Below are 22,323 nucleotides of genomic sequence, written 5' to 3'. Positions count from 1 at the left end.
GTAAGTATTTTCTTTTTTTTAATGTAATTTCATAAATATGTTAAAAAAATGTCACAATGTCATGTTGTTTTCTTTCCAGATGTGACAAAAAAGACTTAATAATAATCGAAACATGTTAAACACAATACATTTTAATGCTTTTGCTTACAGCTGGTATCTTCGTTCTTTAACATACAATGATATATGCTAGGATTATATGCTTGCTGTATAATTTGAACGCTTAGATAATTCGTTTTATAATTTTCACGAAAAGTAAGAAATAAATTGTTACTATTTTTATGAATTGTAAAGGTGTTAAATAAAGCAACGCTTTTCTTTATGTATTAATTATTATTTATTCTTAAGTTTTGTGAACTGTTACGAATATAATTTGTGCATTTGATCAAGATAAACTGTTCTGTTGTTAAAATGTTTTTGCATAAGCTTACAAATTTCTGGGCAGTATAGCGATAAACGTAAGTAAAATATTTACACAACTGAACATGTGAAAAGATATATCCAAAAATTTATATAGGTATATTTCTGTAATTCAGCTTAATTCAAGGTAATTTCTTTGAGATTCATAAATATGAAACGCGCATAAACTGAAATAATTGAATTCACATAAATCTGTTTTATTTTATTAATATTTATTTTCTTGTTGATATAAGGTTGTCTTAAAGAAACAATTGGAAAGTATACCAGAGAAGTTGCTAATAAAACCTAAACAAATTCTAGAAATTATGCAGAAACATAATTTGTAAAGGCTTTAATGTTATGCACATGCATTTAGATTTCGAAATATTTCTTAATGATTTTCTGTACTTAGTAAATTACAGATATCATCTTTATAACTTTAAAACAAAAAACTAACAATAGCGAAGCATTTCATTATAAATTTAACATATTTTTACTGGAAAATTCATTCATAGAACAGCTTACAAACACGTACGTTTCACTACCGTATTGCAATGTTTTGAAGTAACAAACATGGACGCCGCTTGTTCCGTGGAGTTTCGTTCCCCGATAGTGGAGGAAACTGCGAACCCTCCCTCCTTCTATTCTAACAGCTGTCACATGACAGCAAGTGTGTTCCAGGATGCCACGACAATATAAATACCGCAACCGATGTGTTAGATTTCACTCGATTCACCATATTTGTTGACTAGCTCAGTAACAGTAGGCGGCTAGTTCAGTTTCTCTCTAAATGTGATTGATTTTAAAGTTCTTTTAGTGTTACCTTCGGGTACCACTATGAGTTAAAATGTCCTTTTTCAGGACTGTGCAAACGTATGAAGAATTAAGTGAATTCGATTTGGAGTTTTTTGCGAGATCGCTACCTATCCCAGATAAAAGGAGCGAATTCCTGAAAAGCCAGAAGGGATGCAAGAAAGGAAAGGGAAAAAGGCAGAGAAAGCAGATTCCAAGCCTGAACATCAGAATACTCCTAAAACCCTTGCTGATCCCAATGAACCAGATCAAGGAAAAATTGACGAATTGATAAGTATAATCAAAGAGCACGGTATGACTAATTTCACTGAATCCCTGAAAAAAATAAAGGACATCTCACATTGCAACCCACTAAGAAACTTTAAACTGATGAGGTCGCCCAGCCCGGCAGCGTATTTCCAAACCCTACCCCACTTTTCGAATTTTTGACGTCACGAAAATATCGACTAGTTTCACCTGGGCAAGACGGCCTACCCCACTTTTGACTACTACGGCGCGCTTTTGAAAGAATTCTGCTGAATAGTGTGTTTAGGTGCTTTAATTGTGAGATTTGAGCACTTTAAATTATTATGAGTGGAAACTTACGCAAAATCTTTAGTGAACGGTTATTGTTTATCGCCGTTGTGTATTTGAGAAAAGAGGAGAATAATTCACTGCTGATGTACATTAACAGTATGAAAAGTCTGGAAGGTGATACTCGGCAGTAAATGTAATGCATTTATCGCAAAATTGAGCGACGACAGTAAAACAAACGAGATTGTTCGAAAAACTTATCCACATCTGAAGCCACTATACAAAAATTGTATGTGTGCCAATACAGCAATTTTAATAAAAAAACACTTGGAGAAAACTTCAGATCAAGGAATATGAAAGAATTGGAGTGCCTCTATGTGAACTAAATAATAATAATACGAATTTCAATAAAGTTCGTCTATAAAGATATATGAGGAACTTCATAATTATCGAAATACTTCATTGCTTTGGTGAAAAACTGAAATTTAACTAAATTACCTAGCTTTATAACATTAAATATCTTAGTAACTGTAGTATTATGCTCTGTTTTATGAAAGCTTAACTACTTTATTCATTTGTTATACATTAAAATATTTTCTGATTTATTTTCTAAATGTGTAATCAATTATCAGGATTACTAAATGTGTTAAGAATTTCCATACATGCTTGCATGTTTGTGTAATAAACTTTGATTTTCATGAACGAAAAAGAAATACAATCTCCAAATAAGTAATTTTTTGTTTTCCAGTTCCTGTGTTTAGCTGTAAAAGTAAATTCACTTCAAGTATGTGTCTGTGCACTTTTGACGGTGTAAATACTGAAATGTGTGTACAGTAAAAACTCAACTAAAAAAATATCAGGAAAGCTCTTGAGGTTAATCTTCGGATTATGGTCACTTGGCAATTTTTTGGTGAAAATTTGGCGACCAACCCTGCTAGTTTTTGTTTGGATGCCATTTTGTTTTCACGAAGTAAAGGCATGTTTTTTTTTTCTTTTTTTACTCAACATTTGTTTCCAACAATCTGCTAGCTGAATTACGCTTATGCTAGAACTTTAATTAACAAAAGTGCTTAATCATGACGAAGATTAGGTGCGAAATTGGGAGAAAGTGGAGAATCGCAAACTGCTTGCCGCGTTTTTAAGAATTGCACATACACGGTACCCATGTTCATGTCGACCTATTTTCACTTAAAAAAATCCCAGAATTGCACAAAAATGGCATTGCGCACACTCGTGACTTTATCCATGTACACTGCTAAAGTCCTAGCTAGTAAGCTTTATCGCCTTACCAAAATGTCGCCAAACTACCTGTTACCATATTCCAAAGATTAGCCGCTCTTGAAATTTTGGGTAGTCGAGCATACAAAAAATGAAATACTGTAGAAGAGTAAGTGAATGGAAGAATAGACTACTAGTCTAAAATCATAAAAACAGTTCATCTTATTTGTACAGTCAAAAGTCGTTAATTCGGACACCCATAATTCGGAATGATCTATAATCCGGACGTAAAAACTAAAAACTTTCTGCGCATGCGCCGCGTTGACACATGCGCAGAGGCGTTCACGCGTGCGCGTAAGACCTTTTACGACTGCGCATATGAGTGTGCGCAAGTGCAGAATACGTTTTCGCGTGCGCATTTTATGTATAATGGACGTATAAGCTCAAATTATCTAATTATCTATTTCAGTTAATGTTGATGATTGCGTTGTTCCTTAATTTTCGAATTGCATCCGGCTTATTATTTTTTGCAGACTGTAAGAGCAATTTTATAAAAGTAAGCTTAAACTTTCGATTATATCAAATAGAATTTCCGATATATATTTGTTAATATGTAAAGGATCTAAAGCGAAAGTGTGTTTTGAAATCCGAAATCTGTTTATCAATTTCACGCTGCTCGGCGGCGGGCGCGTAATGAATTGGAAGTTGATTTGTCAGCTCTATCCTTATCTTCAGCGCAGATGTTTTTATTTTATTTGGCTTATAATTCCTTACCAAATGTAGTATTTCATCTCGATATGCTCCGTCTTTGATATGATTTAAAACAAGTTCCTCGTCATTATAATTCGCTTCCGATAGCGAAGAAAAGTGACAGAGGTTATTGAAAACAAAAAAATTTCGATTGACAAATTAGTCGGTGTTCTTGACACAGCAATTATAGGACTTGAACGGCGGAACTTTGTAACTGAACAAGAAATTATGTCTGTTTAATAGAATTAAAAAGAAAGTATTATCACATGAAACGAAGCAAAACTTAAACAACTTACATTGAAAGAAATGTTTAATAAAGTAAACAAATAAATATTAAGCTTTTTCTTTTTGCAAATTTTGATACCCTTTAGATCATAATTGTTCTTTATTTCATAAATTACGGTTTCATATTTTTAATTTTAGAATTTCTGCATGCCATCTTACGAGATTTAAACTGATGATCTATAATCCGGAAAAATCGATAATCCGGAATCGCCGAAGTCCCGACGAGTCCGGATTAACGACTTTTGACTGTATAAACTTCACTATCAAAAGCCAATATTTAATATGCATGATTTTGAAAAAAAATGTATGCTGCTGATCTTTGGAATATGATAACGGGTGATTTTTGCAATGGTTGTTAAGTGGATTAAGATTGCAAGTTGAGACTTTAAATATGAATAATAGTAATCTGAAAATTTGAAGTAGTAATTTTATATCCAACTATCTCTGCCAAATAACATCCATGTTTTAAGTAATTAAAATATATATTTTAATCACTTGTTATTAATTTTATAAAATAAATTCTATAATTTAAATTTTATTTACTTTCATCTATTTTAATGTTTGCCATTATAAATTTCATACTACTTTTTTAAGATTTCATAGTTGTTAATTAAACTTCCTTTACAATTTATTTGGTTATTTTATAGTACATACATATATATTTTATGTAAGAAAGGGATTTATGTGCAATAGATATACAGTAAAAATCATTTAACACAAAACTGAGGGGACTGAAATACGTTTTGTGGAATATTGACAAAAAAAAAAAAAAAAAAAAAAAAAAAACATATATTCAACAAAAATAAGTTTATTAGAGTACATTTTATTTGCAGTGATATGTATGTATTTAATAAAAATCAATGAAACGAAAAAACATCCTCAAGAACTTAATGAAATTTAATACAAAATTTTCAAGCTTTTTGAAAAACAAAATATTGAGTTTTGGGAAAATAATCTGATATTTTTCTTTGCATTGTCTTTTTTAGCATCAAATTAAACCACCTCTCTTTCATTTCACACCCTGCTCAATTCTCGCCTGCGATGCGGGTGTTTTCTATATTTTGTTCTTTCCCAGAAAGGATATCTTTTCGTATTAAGCGATTTTTGTTTCATGTGAAGAGAAACAAAATGCATGAAAATACATAGTAGTTTGTCGGAACCGTTGCATTATTTCGTGTTAACTGATATTTCGTTTTAAACGTATTCCACTGTATACAGATGTGTTTGGACTATGTATATAGAAATTATTTTTTAAAAGGAAAATTTTCGTGCATTATCCTGCTAAAAATTGCTAATATATATGAAGAAAGAAATTTAGAACCAATTTTTCACAAAGAATAAAAGGTTTATCTTTGGATTATGGTAACTTGGCGATTTTTTGGCGACCAACTTTGCTACAGCAACCTGCTAGTTTTGTTTTGGACGCCATTTTGTTTTCACGAAATAAAGGCGTGTTTTTTTACTTAACATTTTTTCCAACAATCTGCTAGCCGAATTACGCTCATACTAGAACTTTTATTGAACAAAAATGCTTAATCATGCCGAAGATTAGGTGCGAAATTGGGAGAAAGTGCAGAATCGCCCACTGCTTGCCGCGTTTTTAAGAATTGCACATACACGGTATCATCCATGTACACGTTGACCTATTTTCACTTAAAACATCCCAGAATTGCACAAAAATGGCATTGCACATACTCTTGACTTTATCCATGTCCTAGCTAGTAACCTTTATCGCCTTACCAAAATGTTGCCAAACTACCTGTTACCATATTCCAAAGATTAGCCGAATAAAAATTCAAATTGATAAAATCCTGTAAATGTAGAATATCAAATATTCTTTTTAGACTAGTACAATAAAAATTCAAATTGATAAAATCCTGTAAATGTAGAATATCAAATATTCTTTTTAGACTAGTACAATCTTTTTACATTGGAAGATATTTTTAATGATTTGACTTCCCTCCCCCCCCCATTTTCCTTTGCTACTGCTGTTTGATAAGAGGTTCTAGTAAAGTTTTGTGTTAACATTATTCTGAACTTTCAAAGATTTTCCACTGTAGGATTTTAATTTTTTTTACATTTTTAAGGACATGTTTTCATTTTTTTTTAAAGATTCTTTTTAGATTATAAAAATATTTTTAAATTGGAAGATATTTTTAATGATTTTCCTTCGCTTTGAGGAGGACCAGAATTTTCAGGTGAACTATTAAGATAAAAAAAAAAATATACTGAAATGGTTCATCAGCTGATTCTGGATACAGAAAAGCAAGGATTTTGTTTTAGAAGAGGAAATGTAATTAAATTCGACATACCTCCTCTTGACGATATCATTATGTTGAAGTTGGCTGGATTCCTCGTTTTTCTTGTTCTTTTATACTATTTTTTTTGTCCCCTTTTTATAATTCAGCTGAGAAACAAAACAGGCAAAAAAATGGGTTGGCGTCAGGAAACTGATTGGTCTAAAGCAAAGCTTCTTAAAACTTTTTTCCAGTCGTGACCCCTTTTTATCACAGATTTTTTTCATGACACCAAAATATTTACGAAAATTTTGTGGGACCACATGAGCATTGCGAAAATCCGACACGTGCATGAGTGAAACTGTCAATTTTTTCACTTGTACTGTAAGATAGTGTTGCAGTTTAAGGTCATTAACTTTAATTTCTAATTTTAAGACATAGAACAATGTGAAAATTTTTATTAAGTACCAGATGAAATGACGTCACGTGAAACAAGTAAAATGAACATTTATACTATAAAAAAAAGTGCATCGAAACATTTTTGTTTTTCTCTTTGTCTGTATTGTCTTATCTTTATCTATTTTCAGATACATCGTGTAAAAATATTGGGTAATTGTAAAATTACTATATTAAGCTAAAGAAAACTACTAAAATTTTTTGCGACTCGCTGCTATAGATGGGGGTTGCGATTCAGAGTTTATTATTACATTATTGATAAATATAGTTTTTAAGCAAACAAAAAATTTTCAACGGAGATAAATATTTGTCAAATATAAACGTGTTTTCAAAGCGTAAATAAATAATAAGAGATAAAAAGATAACCCGGTTAGAACATTCATATCTCTACTCTAACAAAGTAATTTGCTTTAATTTAATCTTTATAATACAATATATTTTATAATGATAAGACAAAATACAATGTGAAAAGTTATGTGAAGATTATGATAGTATTCGTATAATCCTATAACCAGATAATAATATTAAAATAAATTTTATCTGAATGAAGTTCTCTTATTACAGAAACAGTCAAATTATGCAAGTACATAAACGAATGCACTTTCAAATTATATGTTTCATACTGTTTACAAGAGGAAGCCAAAGTTCTGTTTACGTTACTTCTCGCCTTGCAGCGCATGCTCGAGAATTACCATCCAGGCGAAACTAGTCGATTTTTCCACGACGTCAAAAATTCGAAAAGTGGGGTAGGGTTTGGAAATACGCAGCCCGGCACCGCAGATCCGAGTCTTAAAGTATTTTGCAAGCTTGAAATATGTGCTTCGAATGAAAGAGTAATCTAAGTTACTTGTGAATTGTACTAAAGGAAGTAAAAATTAATTTAGAATGGATGCAAAGTAAAATGTTATGCTCTCCAGCCAACACTAAGTTAATTTTCACTAGAGTTAGCACCTCAGGCTCAGATTTGATTGTAAGGTGTCTGTTTCTCCATAGTTTCAGTGACGGGGACTGACAGAGTAGACAAGGCACCAAGCGATTTTCGATGCCAAAGGAGTGGTGTCCTGAGGCAAAGATGACTTTGTAAACTTAATTTTGTCTGAGCGTTTCAAACTGGCAACTTGTCCAAGTAAGTTTATAAAGCCGGGCTGCGACTGTGGGGTCTGCGCCGCCGTTGAAATGGGTCTCTGAGGCTTGGATACATTAAAACCCCGTTTGGCAGACCCTATATGGTCATTCCTCAGGTCGGGGATCCAGGCTTTAGCGCTAATGTAGGCTGTCTGTTTCAGGTCTAGTTAGTGTAATTTAGATTTATAATTTAAATATCTTAATCCAGGCTTTTAAAGCCTTGTTATGCGATAATTAAATTCTGGCGTGGGACTACGTAGGGTTTCCCTTATTTTGCATAACAAATTTATTTTAAGTTTGGTACCTTTCCTGAACTCCTCAACTTCCCCTCGTATTTTCTCGCCAGGATGTAAATTTGAAGTTAAGAGAAGGGAGAATTTAAACGGGCGAATCTCTGAGTTTATTCAAAGCGTGTTTTCGGTAGCCAGCGCATGTTTCCTTGCTATCTCGCTGTCACGCAAGTAAGCCTCTTCGCCATTTCGAATTAACGTCACGCCTGTTTGATTGTTTTTGAGTTATTTAGACGTCACTTAACATGCTAATCCAGCATTATTATATTGTTGCGTGCGTGCGGGTTCGTAATAAATTAAATGCACAAGTCACAACAAATTACAATCAATCACAACAAATAAAACAATATGCTTAAATTTCCTGAGATATTCGTACAGTATAGCAAATCTGACAGTAGTTATCTTTTAAACTACCAAAACGTTCAAAAGAACTAATTCAAAATAGAGTAGTCACTTGGAGTAGTATTAAAACTAATTGCCAGGCAATCCCTTTGGTTGTTTTTTCTCTCAGCAGACGCAAGATGGATTTTTGTCGCCCATCGCAAAGCCTAAGTTTCAACGGCAATGTGGCCGAAAACTGGCGCAGATTGAAGCAGCTGTTACAGATTTATATGAAAGCTTCAGGAAATGCTTCAAAAGATTCAGATGGGAAAGTTGCTTTTTTTTAAACGCCTCTGATGAGGAAGCAGTTGAAGTGTTTAACAAGCTCAATCTTTCAAAAGGAGATCAGGACAACTATGAAAAAGTGCTTGAAAGGTTTTAAGCTTTCACGACGCCTAGAACAAATGTTGTGGTGGAGAGATTTTTATTCAATAAGAGAAAGCAAGAAGAAGAGGCAGTTTTTGATTGTTTCGTGACTGACCTGAAAAAAAAACTGGTAAAATCTTGCGAATTTGGTGAGCAGAGAGATTCTGTCGTACGTTATCGCATTGTCATTGGAGTATCAGATGCCAGTTTACAGGAGAGGATGCTGCGAGAAAATAATCTGAGTTTGGATAAAGCAATTGAGTCAGGGAAAGCAGCTGAACTGAACAAAGCTCGTACTCAAACGTTAAGGGAAAACAATGTGGACAGCGTAACTAGAGGGAAAGTGAAGCAACATCAGGCAGGAGGAGCCAATGCAGCCGTAGCAGTGAGGAAGCACACAGGATGGCGTGATGACGCTTCAAATACTGAGACGTTTTTGTGTAAAAAATGTAACAGACTTCACGCTAATGGACAATGTCCGGAATATGGAAAAGAAATGCTTTAATTGTGGCAAACTAAATCACTTTTCGACTATGTGCAGACTGAAACACATCCAAAATGTTTCTCAGCATGATAACGCAGATGTATATAATGAATCTGATGATAAATTCTTCGTGAATTCCATAAATGTCTAAAAAACTGAAAGTGTATGCTCAACATCGTCTACAAAAGAGTGGACTAAAGCTGTAGTTGTTGAAGGGACAAGTGTGACCTTTAAGTTGGACACAGGGTCTGAAGACCCTGTGTTTCGTAGGGTCTGAAACGTTTCGTAGGGTCTGAAGACCCTACGTTTTGCCTGTGAAAATTTACGAAACACTGAGAGCTAAGAATCTTATTGTAAATAAGTGTAATGTTGTTTAGAAGCATTTGGGAGGTCCGCGGTTAAACCTGATGGGTCGTTAATGCTACAATGTTCCTCAGATGGTGAGGATCATACTCTAGAGCTTTTAATTGTTTCTAGCAAGCATTATACGTCCATGTTTAGGACTTGATGTATGTTAAACTTCATTTGATTCAGTTTATAAATAAGGTTGGAATATCAAATAAAGGTAAGTTGGATCAGTATACAATTGTTTTACCTCCATTTAAAGATAAATTTATTATTAATAATTCAAAAGTGTTTGAAGGTGTGGGAAAATTTTATGGATTGTGTAAAATCACAGTAGATGATCAGATAGCTCCTGTAGTGAGACCACCACGTAGAGTACCACTCAGTTTAAAACCTAAACTTGAATTAAAATTAAACGAATTAGAGAGACAGGGCGTTACTGCAAAAGTTGACCAACCTTTGAATTGGGTTAGCAATCTAGTAATAATTGAAAAAGCTAATGGATCCTTAAGAATATGCCTTGATCCTCAAGATATTAACAAAGCTATAAAAAGAGAACATGTGCTGATTCAAACAATTGAGGAGATTTTACCAAAGCTATGTAATAAATCAATTTACTGTGTTTTGGACTTAACCCTTTGCGGCACACCTAAAAATTTCCTTCTGTTTGCACAGAAAAATTGAATGAAAAAGGATTTATAGGTTACTCTGAAACTTCTTTATTTATAGTAGATGGCAGCTCAATACAAACCAGTCCATATATTTTAGCCATGTTTAGTTTTTTAAGACCCTCATTTTTCAAGGAAATCTTCCAGATTTTTTTTAGAGTATAAAAGGAATTGTTTGAAAAGAAATTTCTATGTTATTTTTTTTGGCTGTATGCTAATCTCCTCATTCTATATTGGTTAAAAATTTTTACCTTGAAATCTTGCCTAAAATCAAACGGCGAACCTTAGGTGTGCACAGACCGGGCTCACCGATAATCTAGGGCAACTTAGAGTCTGTATTCTTTGTTTCTCCGCATCTCATCGGTCAGTTCATTGACAACAATGCTCGTTTCAGCACTCTTTTCGAAGCCCTAGTCAATCAGTGCGCCACTTTGGGCACGCCCACAGAATTAAAAAAGGATAAGTGCTATCTTCACAAAATTATACTTGTGTACTCCTCTAAGCCTAATTAGACTGCCTAGCTTTTTTTTTTTTTAATCAAAACTTTTTCAAATAGCGTTAAATGGGGATAGTAGTGATCTTTGTATTTTAGCACACCACTTGGATGCTATAAATTCTTAAGGCTTCCAATAGGTATTTTCTGTGCACCTGAAATTTTTCAGAAACGCAATCTTGAAAATTTTGCTAATATATGAGGGGTATTGATCTGTTTTAATGACATCCTCATTGCCACTAGCTCTGTACAAGAACATGATAAAATTTTAACAGAGTTCCTCAACACAGCTAAAAAACTCAATATTAAATTCAACAAGCAAAAACTTCAATATAGGTTTAGCGACATTAAATATTTAGGTCATTTATTTAATGTATCAGGCATGTGACCTGATCCTGATCGAATTAAAGCCATTACTGAGTTACAGGAACCTCAGAATAAGCATGAATTGCAGCGTGTTTTGGGAATGTGTAATTATTTGAGGAAATTTGTACCGCATTTTTCAGAGAAAACAGCCATATTAAGGGAACTTTTAAAAACAAAATAGAATGGCAGTGGTTAGAGCTACATTCTAAATCATTCACGAATTTAAAAAATTTAATTTCCAACGCACCTGTATTAGGAATATTTGATAGCAGTAAACCCCTCACTATACAAGCAGATAGATCTAAAGATGAGTTAGGTTGCTGCTTATTGCTGAATGGACAACCGATTTTTTTTGTTTTTTTTTCCTAGGAGTTTCCCAAAACTTTAATTTGTGATATAGTACCATTTAATAATTGGAAAATGAAGAGTTTCTCAAGGGATTTGTGGTTTGAAATAATCACTAGCAGTCTTCGATATCCTAAATCTAACGGATTTGCAGAAAAGTTGGTAGGTATAGCTAAGAGTTTATTTAGAAAAGCAGGACTCGAGAAATTAAATGAAGCTTTACTGGAATACAGAAATACTCCAATTTCAAGTATAAATTTATCATTAAGTCAAATGCTATTAAGTAGGAATTTAATAACACGATTACCAATTACACAAACAGAATTGAAACCAACTGTAAAAGATCAATATAGAGAAAAGGTGAGGAGTAAGCAGAAACAGGCTAAAATCTATCATGATAAGCACGCAAGAGAAAAGAACTGAATTTATTCCTAGGGAAAAGGTAATGTTGAGATGGGAAAATAAATGGGAGCTTGCTATAGTTTTAAAAAGAGCATTCAACTCCTAGATCATATTGGATTAGAACAAAAGATAATAGGGTAATTAAACGGAATAAATTCCATTTAAGAAAAACTAAAAATCAGAAGAATTAGTGACATTAGACTATTATGATCTATGTAATGAGAACGAGGAAAATATAAGTAGTAAACATCCAAAAAGACATAATGATCCTCACCATCAAGATAATGGCAATAATATTAATCGTGATTGTATATATAAAACAAGAAGTGGTCGTAATGTATATCGACCATTCAAATATGATAATTATTTAATGCAGTGATCCCTATGACTCTCCCAAAAGAGGGGAGATGTTACATACATGTGGCAACAGACTAGTTGCTTGTTGAACTGAAGTGAAGTAATCATCAGTTCATGTTGGTTTGTAATAAACAGTATGCTTTGTGAGCCTGTAGTAATGTCACTTAATTATTGATCGAGTAATTCACATGAATATAACAGAGTATACAAGGATCTGTAATATCCGCCACATATGCCGTGTGAGGGTAGACGGCACTTCCAGGTGTGTTGTCCACGTTAAACTTTCCATCTATGTCGATTTTATCACCAGACTCAGTCTGGAGGGTAACACAGGATGGCGTCCAAATGAGTTTATCCTTTAATTGTTGAGCTAAATCTTTCCGAATGATGGTAACATTAGCTCCTGTATCAATGATCATATTACAAGGAACGCCATCGGTATTCCCATTGATGGACAGTCCTTTACTGTTGACACGCTTTTCTGAAATCTTGAACACTTTAAAATATAGCTTTTCATTATATGGCAACTACCGCTCCTCGATATGGTCATTAATTTGTTTCCTGCGTCGTTGCTGGGAAATGATTTTATTTTCCGTACCCCAGGGTGTTCTGCAGTTCCTTCGTACGTGGCCTTTAGCTCCGCAGTTCCAGTACTTTTGTTTCTGGTCTCTCCTTTTTCGTCCCATGGCATTTAATTGTTTAAATCGTTTGCCTTATTTTCCGTGGTCTGGGGTGTTCTGCAGTTCCTTTGTATGTGGCCTTCAACACCACAGTTCTAGCACTTTAGAACTGGTTTCTGTTCACTGCTATTCCATTTCAAGGCACTGACTGGTCTTGACAAATTATCCTTTTTATTTTCCGTGCCCTGGGTTGTTCTGAATTCCCGTCGTATGTGGCGTTCAGCACCACATTTTGAACACCTTAGAGCCAGCCCGTTCTAACTCTTACTTCGTATCAAAGCGTCGACTTGTCTGGATAAATCCTCTAAACGAGCCATCAACTGATCTATTGGATCGTGGACTCGCACAGCTCTGACTGGGTAGTGATCTTTACGAGTTGCTTGCTGGGCTGCCTCATATTTCATGGCGTACAACAGAGCGCTTTTTACATCCTTCACATACGCCATTCGCAGAGCTTTCTGTATATCAGGACCCCAGATACAGTCGATAAAAGTATTGCAGGGATAGGATTTCCTTTGTTTCTGTCGGGCACTCCGAAAAAGCGACATGGGGTAGCCTTTCAACATCTGTGGTGAGCTCCTGGAGTGTTTCCGTTGGCTTCTGTTGATGGGATTTTAATTGAAGCCTGCTGTAGTCTTTTAAACATTTCTCGCCGAAGCGCAGCTCCAACGCTCCGGATAGAGCTTCGAAGTCTAATCTCTGGTTTTGGGGAAGAGTCTGCAGGATATCCGCTACGTCTGCTCTCAGTGAAGCGGCGAGATGACAGGCCTTAGCTTGGGAATTCGCGTCCGCCACCATAGAAAATTGCGTCCTATAAACTTAACAAGAGGTCTTCCCATCATGCGTAGATAGCTTCAGTGAGGGCCGAACAGGCATATGTAAGAATTTAAAATCACCGGAATTGTTCCCTGCCGTCGCTACGAATTTCTTTAAAGTATCAATTTCTTTGGCAACTGCAGAAACCCTGTCATCAATTTGTTGTTCAATTTGGTGTTGGACTGCAGAAACTCTTTCTTCAATTTGTTGCTCCACCGCAAAAACTCTTTCTTGAATTTCTCCAACTTTGTCTTCAACTGTATCTATTCTTCCTTCCATAGCCTCAAACTTGTCTTTTATTATGCAAGTAATTTCTCTCTTCATTCCTTCTTGACCTGTTTATATCATTGTTCTTCTTAGGCTGTTTCAAGTTAATTACTATGTTGTTTGTAATAAATTGTTAATTTCTTCCTATTCAAAATGATAATTCAGAGAGATACAGACGAACCGGCTGCCCACAACAATATGTATTTTAATTTAATTGAATGTAACACTTGAACCGAATGTGTGGTGTTTACTTCTCAAATCTTTTTTATTGTCATAGCCACCAATAATCTGCAATTATGTAAATGGTTTGATTTATTGAATTTGCAGTAACTTTTCTGTATGGCAAAATTTTGGCAACAGCATTGGTATTGGTGACAACTGAGAATAAACAGAGATATTATGGTAAATTTCAGTATTTAAAGAATAGTTTCATTGCATGGAAATTGAGCAGTTGTTTAATTATCTCTTCATTTTATATTCCTTTATTGTCTATTCTATCCCTAAATAGTATTAACTTTAAGACAGTATAGGCTTATAAGGGACTCCATCATAGAAATTGAATCTTAAAAAAAGCTCCATGAATAAACAATTTGGCAACCGCTGCTGTACGCAATAAATAGACATAATGATAGCAATGCGTTAATTACTCTCATATAGCTGATGTCAGAATTGTCATTCATGGAACCTTTTTCACAGTTTTAGAAGATATCATTCATATGCCTAGGTAAAAGTTGTGTTTGCTGCAGTGCTCAACACCAATAACTGTCATTCCAAAAAACAATGGTGACCAATAGCCTCAGCAATCATTGGTCCCCTTCAGTTTAAATTCATTTCAAAGAATATATCTAAATCTAATGCAATGCCTCGCAGCTGTGTCCTATGCATTCACTACCAATAAGCGACATGTCACCAGTGTTGATTTCAAAACTGCAGTGCATAAATAATTATTACTTACACATAACGAAATGCTTTATATTGAATGTAGCTTAATTGCAGGCAAATGCTTCTTTAAAAAGCAATACAACTTCAGTAAGCATACTACTGTCTGTGATATTTTAAAACTACAGTTGATTTTCAAAACTAAGCACTTTTAAAAACACTAAGTTATCAGAAAATGTGTTACATGTCAAGCTGAAACTTTGATTAACATTATATCAGTAGTTTTGTTTCGAGAACAAATTTATGGTCACTGAAAAAAGATTTTGAGGTTCATCTTATTGTAAACTATGTAATAGAACAAGCAAGTGAAATATATCTATAAAGCATGAGAAGCAGAAGTAAAACATATATAAATTAAATTTTATTGTAACAAATAATTTACTGCAGTACCTATAAAGGTTTACAAAAGCTACCAAGAAATATTTCTCTCAAACATAAATGAAGTGAATAGAAAAATAAACAAATTTTAGAGAAAGAAAAAGAAATGGCTCAAACATAACAGTTGTATAAATGCATTTATAAATGAGTATGATGAAAGACAAGCCTACCTTTCAGATAAAGAAAACTGTACAAACCTACACATAATTACCACTGCAAATGCTTTTGAAGAAATTCAATCATGATCAGGTAAAAATTAAATTTAATAATTAAACATTAGAATTTTAATTTGTAAGAATATGGATAATAAAGGTTTTCCATAAAAGTGATTCCTTTTTTCTAACATTTATGGAGATAATTTAAACACATTCTTCATTGACTGCTCTTTTATCTAATGGCATTTCCACAAAGAGTGGCTTTTAGGGTATGTCAAGTTCAAATCATGTTTACAAATGCAAAATCTTCATGCTTTATGCATTGCAAACAGTGTTTAAATTTCCTAGCAAGAATGAACTAACAGAATTTCCTTCACCTACTTGGCAATTACAATAACCCGCAAATCATCACCAACTAAAATTATATTTATTTCCTTATTTTAGAATTTAAAATATGTTACCATGACAAAATCATACTTCATAATTTTTTCCTCCAGCAACTATTCAAGATCTACTGTTTGGCATAGAATATTATGAAAAAATACTTAAAATATTCCAGCTTTTGGCCCACTTGATAATACTCAAGATTAACTGTAAAACATTATCCATAATTATAATACATAAAACCTCTACATGACTAGCAAAATAACGATTTTTATATATAAAAGACTGTATAAAATTGCAGTCTAATATTCAGGAACAGGAAACACAAATTTATAAAAATTTATGCAAAAATGCTAGGGCTTTAGGAAATACATATACACACAGTAGTTCAGTCTTAGTAAAATTGCCAAATATGCATTCTGAGCAGCTTCTCCTCTCCAGTACAATTATCAATAAAAATATGAGAAATTTGTTAGTTTGTCCCATTAAACATTTTACATCAGATTTTGAATTTTTAGCAGAAAAATAAAACAACTATGAATGCAAGTCTAACAGAAAGCATTAAATTATTTAAACGAAGCTATATGGTTAATTTTAATTTGAAATGGTAACAGGAAGTTCTTACTTTAAAATAGTAGTAACAAATGAACCAAATACATAAATATCAGAAGTTCTTACATTAATATAAAATTTATAATGGCTAAATATAAACAGCAACTTAGACTGCTGTTAAATATGAAATTACAGAAGTGATACAAAATAATTTAGATTATATTTCTTTTAAACTTCCTGTATAAAAGAGCAAAGAGCTTTCTCAAGTAAAGAATTCATATTACAGCCTTACAATACATAAAAATAAGAATAAAGATATACAACAGAGTACAAGTGTATTATTGATAATAAATGTAATATACAAATACATTTTTAAAATTTTATATTGTAAAAATGAGAATGAATGATATCGACCATTTTGACAAAAATTAAATGCTTATCTTAGGAATGCATGTCTCTCTTCTACACAACACAGAATAAACCAATAAAAAAAGTGTATCAGGTATTTCATAATTTAAAAGTCACATTATAATGAATTTCTCAGGGGGGGGATTAGTTCATTTAGAAAATCACTGGTAACAAGATTTCAAAAACAATGGCATATTTTGTGTACAATAAGATGAAATAAATAACTTTGAAAGATTCATCAAATTAAGCCTGTAAAACTACAATTTAACATACACTTCTCAAATTCTCTAAAAATTAATTATTAATTAATAATTAATTAATAATTATTTTTAATTTTATAAATTACAGTAACAATAGAAAAATTTTAATATTTTAGTAAGATACACATGTAAAGAATCTCAAATTCAAAACAATTGCATTATGTTTTATAAAGAAGGAAGCAAAAGACATGTCTATAAATTTCCAAGATCAGTCTTCCTCAGGCATTGAAGCACAATGGATACTCTCTGTTTCATATGAGGAGTCATGCTTAGCAAGAATGCGAAGAAGTGGTCTTAACTTCAGCCACCACTGATGCTTTGGAATTCTATGTCTGATAAAAGAGTAATACACATTTTAATTTTGTGCAAACCACTATAAGCACATTTTAATATAAGTACCTAATTTGTTTGTCGCAGAGATACTATAAACAATTTTCAGAAGGGTTTAAACAAAAGGGCTGTATTAAATAAAAGGTAGTACACAATATTTTAATAAAATCAAGCAAAGGATTAAAAAAAATATACTACAAATATCTCAAATACATGAGTTTGTATATAAAAGGATAACTTTTTAGGCCATATAAAAACATCCCTGCATGAAATTAAATAGTCATCCAGTTTATCTAATTCTATAGTAGTTCCTGTTTACTTTAAATATTTCCAAGACTACCTGGTACATGAAATGCATGTATCTCTGTGACATTGAGCATAGAGAAGCAACAAGTACAGTGGCTTCATATAAACAGAATACCGTAATTTTCCTAAAAAGCTTACCTTTATAAAGCAATGAATGAACTACCGTATTTGCCAGTGTATAAAACGCATCGCCTTATAAGATGCACCCCCTTTTTTATACACATTTTTGAAGGATAAAAACGTTATTACTAATCATTACAATGAATTTACAGTACTTTAAATATAAAGTAATACTTTCTGCAAATACTGAATCTATCTGGGTGGGGGACTCTTAATTTTCTTCATCAAAATCCAGACACTCAACTCCAGAGCTTAATGAAGAGTTACTTGAAACCTCTTTTAAATCAGCATCTGAGTCCTCACACAATGAATTATCTTCTGTACCATCCAGTGCATTACTAATGCCACACTTCTTAAATGATTTAACCACTGTCTCTGTTTTCACAGCATCCCATAAAGCTCTGACCCATTCACATATTTGCAAAAGAAATGCTAGGGCCTCTTTCTTCTTCCTGATGGTGTTGTAAGGATCCCAAGTTTTACTAAAGTTTATTTTATTTTAAAACTGTACTATCACTTCTTATTTTCTACTTCCGGCCAGAATTAAATGCAAATTGTCTTGCTAACGCCAAGTACTTAAGTTGTGGCTTTTTGCCAAGAGAGAGAGAGAGAGGAAGGAGTTATAGGAAGCAAGCCGCTTGCCACTGTAGTTTTACAAGTTTTCACTCTGTTGCTGGTTGCCTTTAAGGCCAGAGGTTTAGCCCTCTTGATGATTGCAGACATACCATAGTTTTAGCATCGTATCATAGTTTTAACGTACTACATATGTACCTTTTTTTAAATAAAGGCCAATCTTAGTGCTAGGCATTTGTATACTAATTCAAAGTTAGCTTTAGTTAGAGTTTTTATATTCTTACATTCAGACCACAAGTGGTTGGCCTTTGTATTCCGAAGCTCGGAAGATCCTGTAAAAGATTGAAAATAAAGGGTTTTGTATACCCTTCCTGCTTGTGTTGTCTACTTCACACCTTCTTGAACATAGCTTGAGTAAGCTCCCTGTTCCGATTCAGGACCATTCATGTTTCCAACACCAATAAAGAGAAACACAAGTCCTGATAGTGTAACCTAAAAATTGAAGACTGCATCCAGCTGTTCCACTTCTTCATAAACTCCACATAACTGTAATATTCCCACACTCCACAAGGAAACAAGAAAAAAAAATTGCATAACCCTGAATAGAGGATATTTCCAGAAATGAATGTAATCAAAAACTGAGTATTGACGTATACTTTAAGACGCAGTACTGACATACAAAACACCCCCCGTTTTTTTAAGACCTATTTTAAAAGAAAAAAGTAAGTCTTATACACCGGCAAATATGATAAATTCACTATGTAGGCAACCCCGTGGTTTTCAATTTGGACATGCCCCTTAGAGCGCACGAGACTATTGCAGATGTTACGAAAATTAACTTTTTTAAAGGCAAACAAACAAAAAGTCAAATCAGTATCGAAAAAGATGAATCAGCCAAAAGGTTGCATAATTCACAGTCCTCATCCGAATGTCTCAGGCATTACTTCTAGAAATCCATCAATACTCTTACTGAAACATCATCAAGTCTTGCTTTCGTGCTCGGAGCTGAGTGCAAGTAAGGTGAGGAAACACAAGACAAAGCATTTGGATTATCCTGTGCACTCTTGAAAGAGGTTAAGAATAGGTAATCAGAAGATTTCCTGCACAGTTGTGTAGTAGTATCTCATAGTATGTTTGTTAATAGTGCCCTGCAAGAATCATGTTGATATGAAGAATGAAACACTTCGCTCTTGGAAAACTTTGATATTAATAGAGATGTAAATTTCAAGAAATGTAATAATGATTTAAAATAATATACTTTTTAGATGGATATATTGCATCTGGGTTGAAAAGAACACTGAACAAAGCAGAGGTTGCTGGTACGAGTAAAGGTAATGTAAACAGTGATTACTCAACTAACACAAAATAGTAATCCTACATATAGAAATTATGATCCGATGTACTTATGATTACGATTTACATGTAAGGTTCTTAATGGCCAAGTTTGACCAATGTCCTTGCTTTGTATGAATATTTTGGCCGCAGATAGCATGAAACCCAATAAATTGAAATGGCATCTTGAAAAAAGACAAGCACACTAGGTTGGCAAGACAAGAGAATTCTTTCAAAGAAAATTAGATTTTAAATGAACAATAAAAGGCGTTTTGAAAGAACATGTCTGCAACATCAAAAGCATTGCTTGCATTGTATCAGGTTTCTTAGAGAATTGCTAACTGCAGAAAAACTCCATTCAAGAGAAATTTTGTTACTACCTGCGGCTATTGACATGGTAGCTACGGCGCTCGGTGAATCGTATGCTCATAAGCTTATTACACAACTCCAATTGCAGATAATATGGTAGGAAGAAGACTTTTATCATCAATTAATAGAAAAAGTAAAACGATTCTTATTTCACATTTCAAGTGGATGAAGCAACAGATGTACTTAAATATGGACGCTTCATCACATCTATAAGATATGTTGTAGAAACTGATGTTAGAGAAGATATGCTACTCTATAAACCTACTTGTTGCAATACAAGAGCAAGTGAAGTTTTTAATATGCTTGCTAATTTTTTAAATAATAATGACATTCTATGGTAGGGGCTATGCACAGATGGTGGTCCATCGATGGCCAGAACAAAAAGTTGGTCTACTAGCACTTCTTTGAAAGGTGACGCCTAGTGCAATATGAACACACTGCATAGACAATCCTTTGTTTCAAAATATATGGGCGAAGATCTACTAATGGTATTTGAAGTTATCATAAGAGTTGTAAATTGTACTTGTATTATATATTAACAGGAAGGTTCTCTGCAAAACTGTGTGATGGTGTGAATCCAGAATATACAGCCCCTTTATATTATTGTGAGGCAGTTGGTTTTCTTGACACAAAGCACTTTGAAGGGTGTTTCAGCTGAAAGAAGAGATCACCATGTTTTTGACTAATAAACAGATATGAAGCAAACTTGTTTTATGGCACAAATTTCCCCATAAAACTTGCTATTACTTTAAATAAACCGATGCAAGGGTCTCAAATTCATGCTCTGATGCAGAGAGACAAGATTACTGCATTTACGGGGAAAAAAAAAAAAAAAAAAAACTCTGGATAAGAAGTTTGAAAAATAACTATGACATGCTTTCTAATTTTAAAATCGCCTGTCCTACAGATGAAGTAGACGAAAAAAGGTTCTTATTAATACTCACTCGACCAGTCTATGTCAGCAATTCTTGTTTTACTTTAAAGATATTGACATATCGAAATATGGACTGATAAGAAACCCATTTGAGATTGAAAAATATAATGATTTTGGTCTTCAGATGAGTAATAAATGATAATTGACTTATCTTGTGACAGCACATTAAAGCAGATGCTTCAACAAGAAAACAATATTATTACATTTTGGCTAAGAGCAAAGTAAAATATTCCTACTTAAAAAAAAAAAAAAAAAAAAAAAAGCTTTAGAAATTTTATTGCCACTTGTAAAATCTTACTTATGTGAAACTGGGTTTTCTGTAGTAGCTGTTTTAAAGACAAAATATCTATCTAATTTAGTGAGTGAAAAGAAACTCAGAACTGCGATATCTTCAATTATGCCACAGTTTGAGAAAATTTGCGTAGAAAAAAAAGCCTAACCATCACATTAAAAATTATCATTATGTTGTATTAATTATATATTCTACTTTTTGTATTTTTGTAAGTTTTTTATTACATTTAAAATTATTACTTAAAGTAACTTAATATTTTAACTAAGTTATGTACAGATAATATGGCATATTATTTTGTAGACCATTAAATAAATTATTACAATATCAGTGAGCCATAATGTAGGTGGGACTGAGAAAGAATACCATTAATTCCTGCCCAAGGTAAAATTACATATTGTACAATGCTACATTTTAAAAAAATTAAGGCAATTAATAATAAATGTAACAGAACTTTTAGGGGCAGGAAGCAAAATTCAACCTTACTTTATAAATATTTCAGGCAAAATAGTTCAAAATAACTGAAGAGAATTTTCATATGAGTATTTTGATAGGCACCTGCATAAAATTTCCTGGGACTTAAAAATTGGAGACAATTTCACCAATAAATTTTATTTAATTATTTAATTTTGGGGGCTAATAAGTAGATAGCATCAATGCAGAAAACTTATGCAAAACATATATTATAGATGCATCATTTGCACCTCTTTCCACATACAAGCATACATATACCAGTGTCTATCTTTAGAGAAAGAACTATATCAAACTGTCTCTCAAAATGCATTAAGACTTAATTTGGAATCAACACGAAATAAAGTATTTTGAGCTTTGGTTATTTTTAATTTCCTGAGTAGCTTGAACTGCCTTTATGCGGTTATGAAAATATTTTTACTGCTGGGTATATGAGGTAATCATCATCATTTAAAATATTTTGCTTTCTT

At 33.1% G+C, this 22,323-nt stretch overlaps 1 protein-coding gene across 1 annotated transcript in view; it reads right to left on the bottom strand.

Moving 5' to 3' along the window:
- Positions 1-15,331: 15,331 nt before the first annotated feature.
- The window catches only part of LOC118185622 (ATP-dependent 6-phosphofructokinase-like), a 116,680-nt gene continuing 109,688 nt past the window's right edge, over positions 15,332-22,323 (bottom strand). Inside the window, exon 20 of the mRNA XM_035355510.2 lies at positions 15,332-17,461. Within this exon, the coding sequence (XP_035211401.1) occupies positions 17,338-17,461 (124 nt within the window). The 3' untranslated portion in view covers positions 15,332-17,337. The remainder of the gene's footprint in view (positions 17,462-22,323) is intronic.

Source organism: Stegodyphus dumicola, chromosome X2, assembly GCF_044657685.1.
Source record: "Stegodyphus dumicola isolate Sdum_Otavi_A_Nest chromosome X2, ASM4465768v1".
Lineage (NCBI taxonomy): Eukaryota > Metazoa > Arthropoda > Arachnida > Araneae > Eresidae > Stegodyphus > Stegodyphus dumicola.
This window is presented reverse-complemented; position numbering and strand designations above follow the sequence as displayed.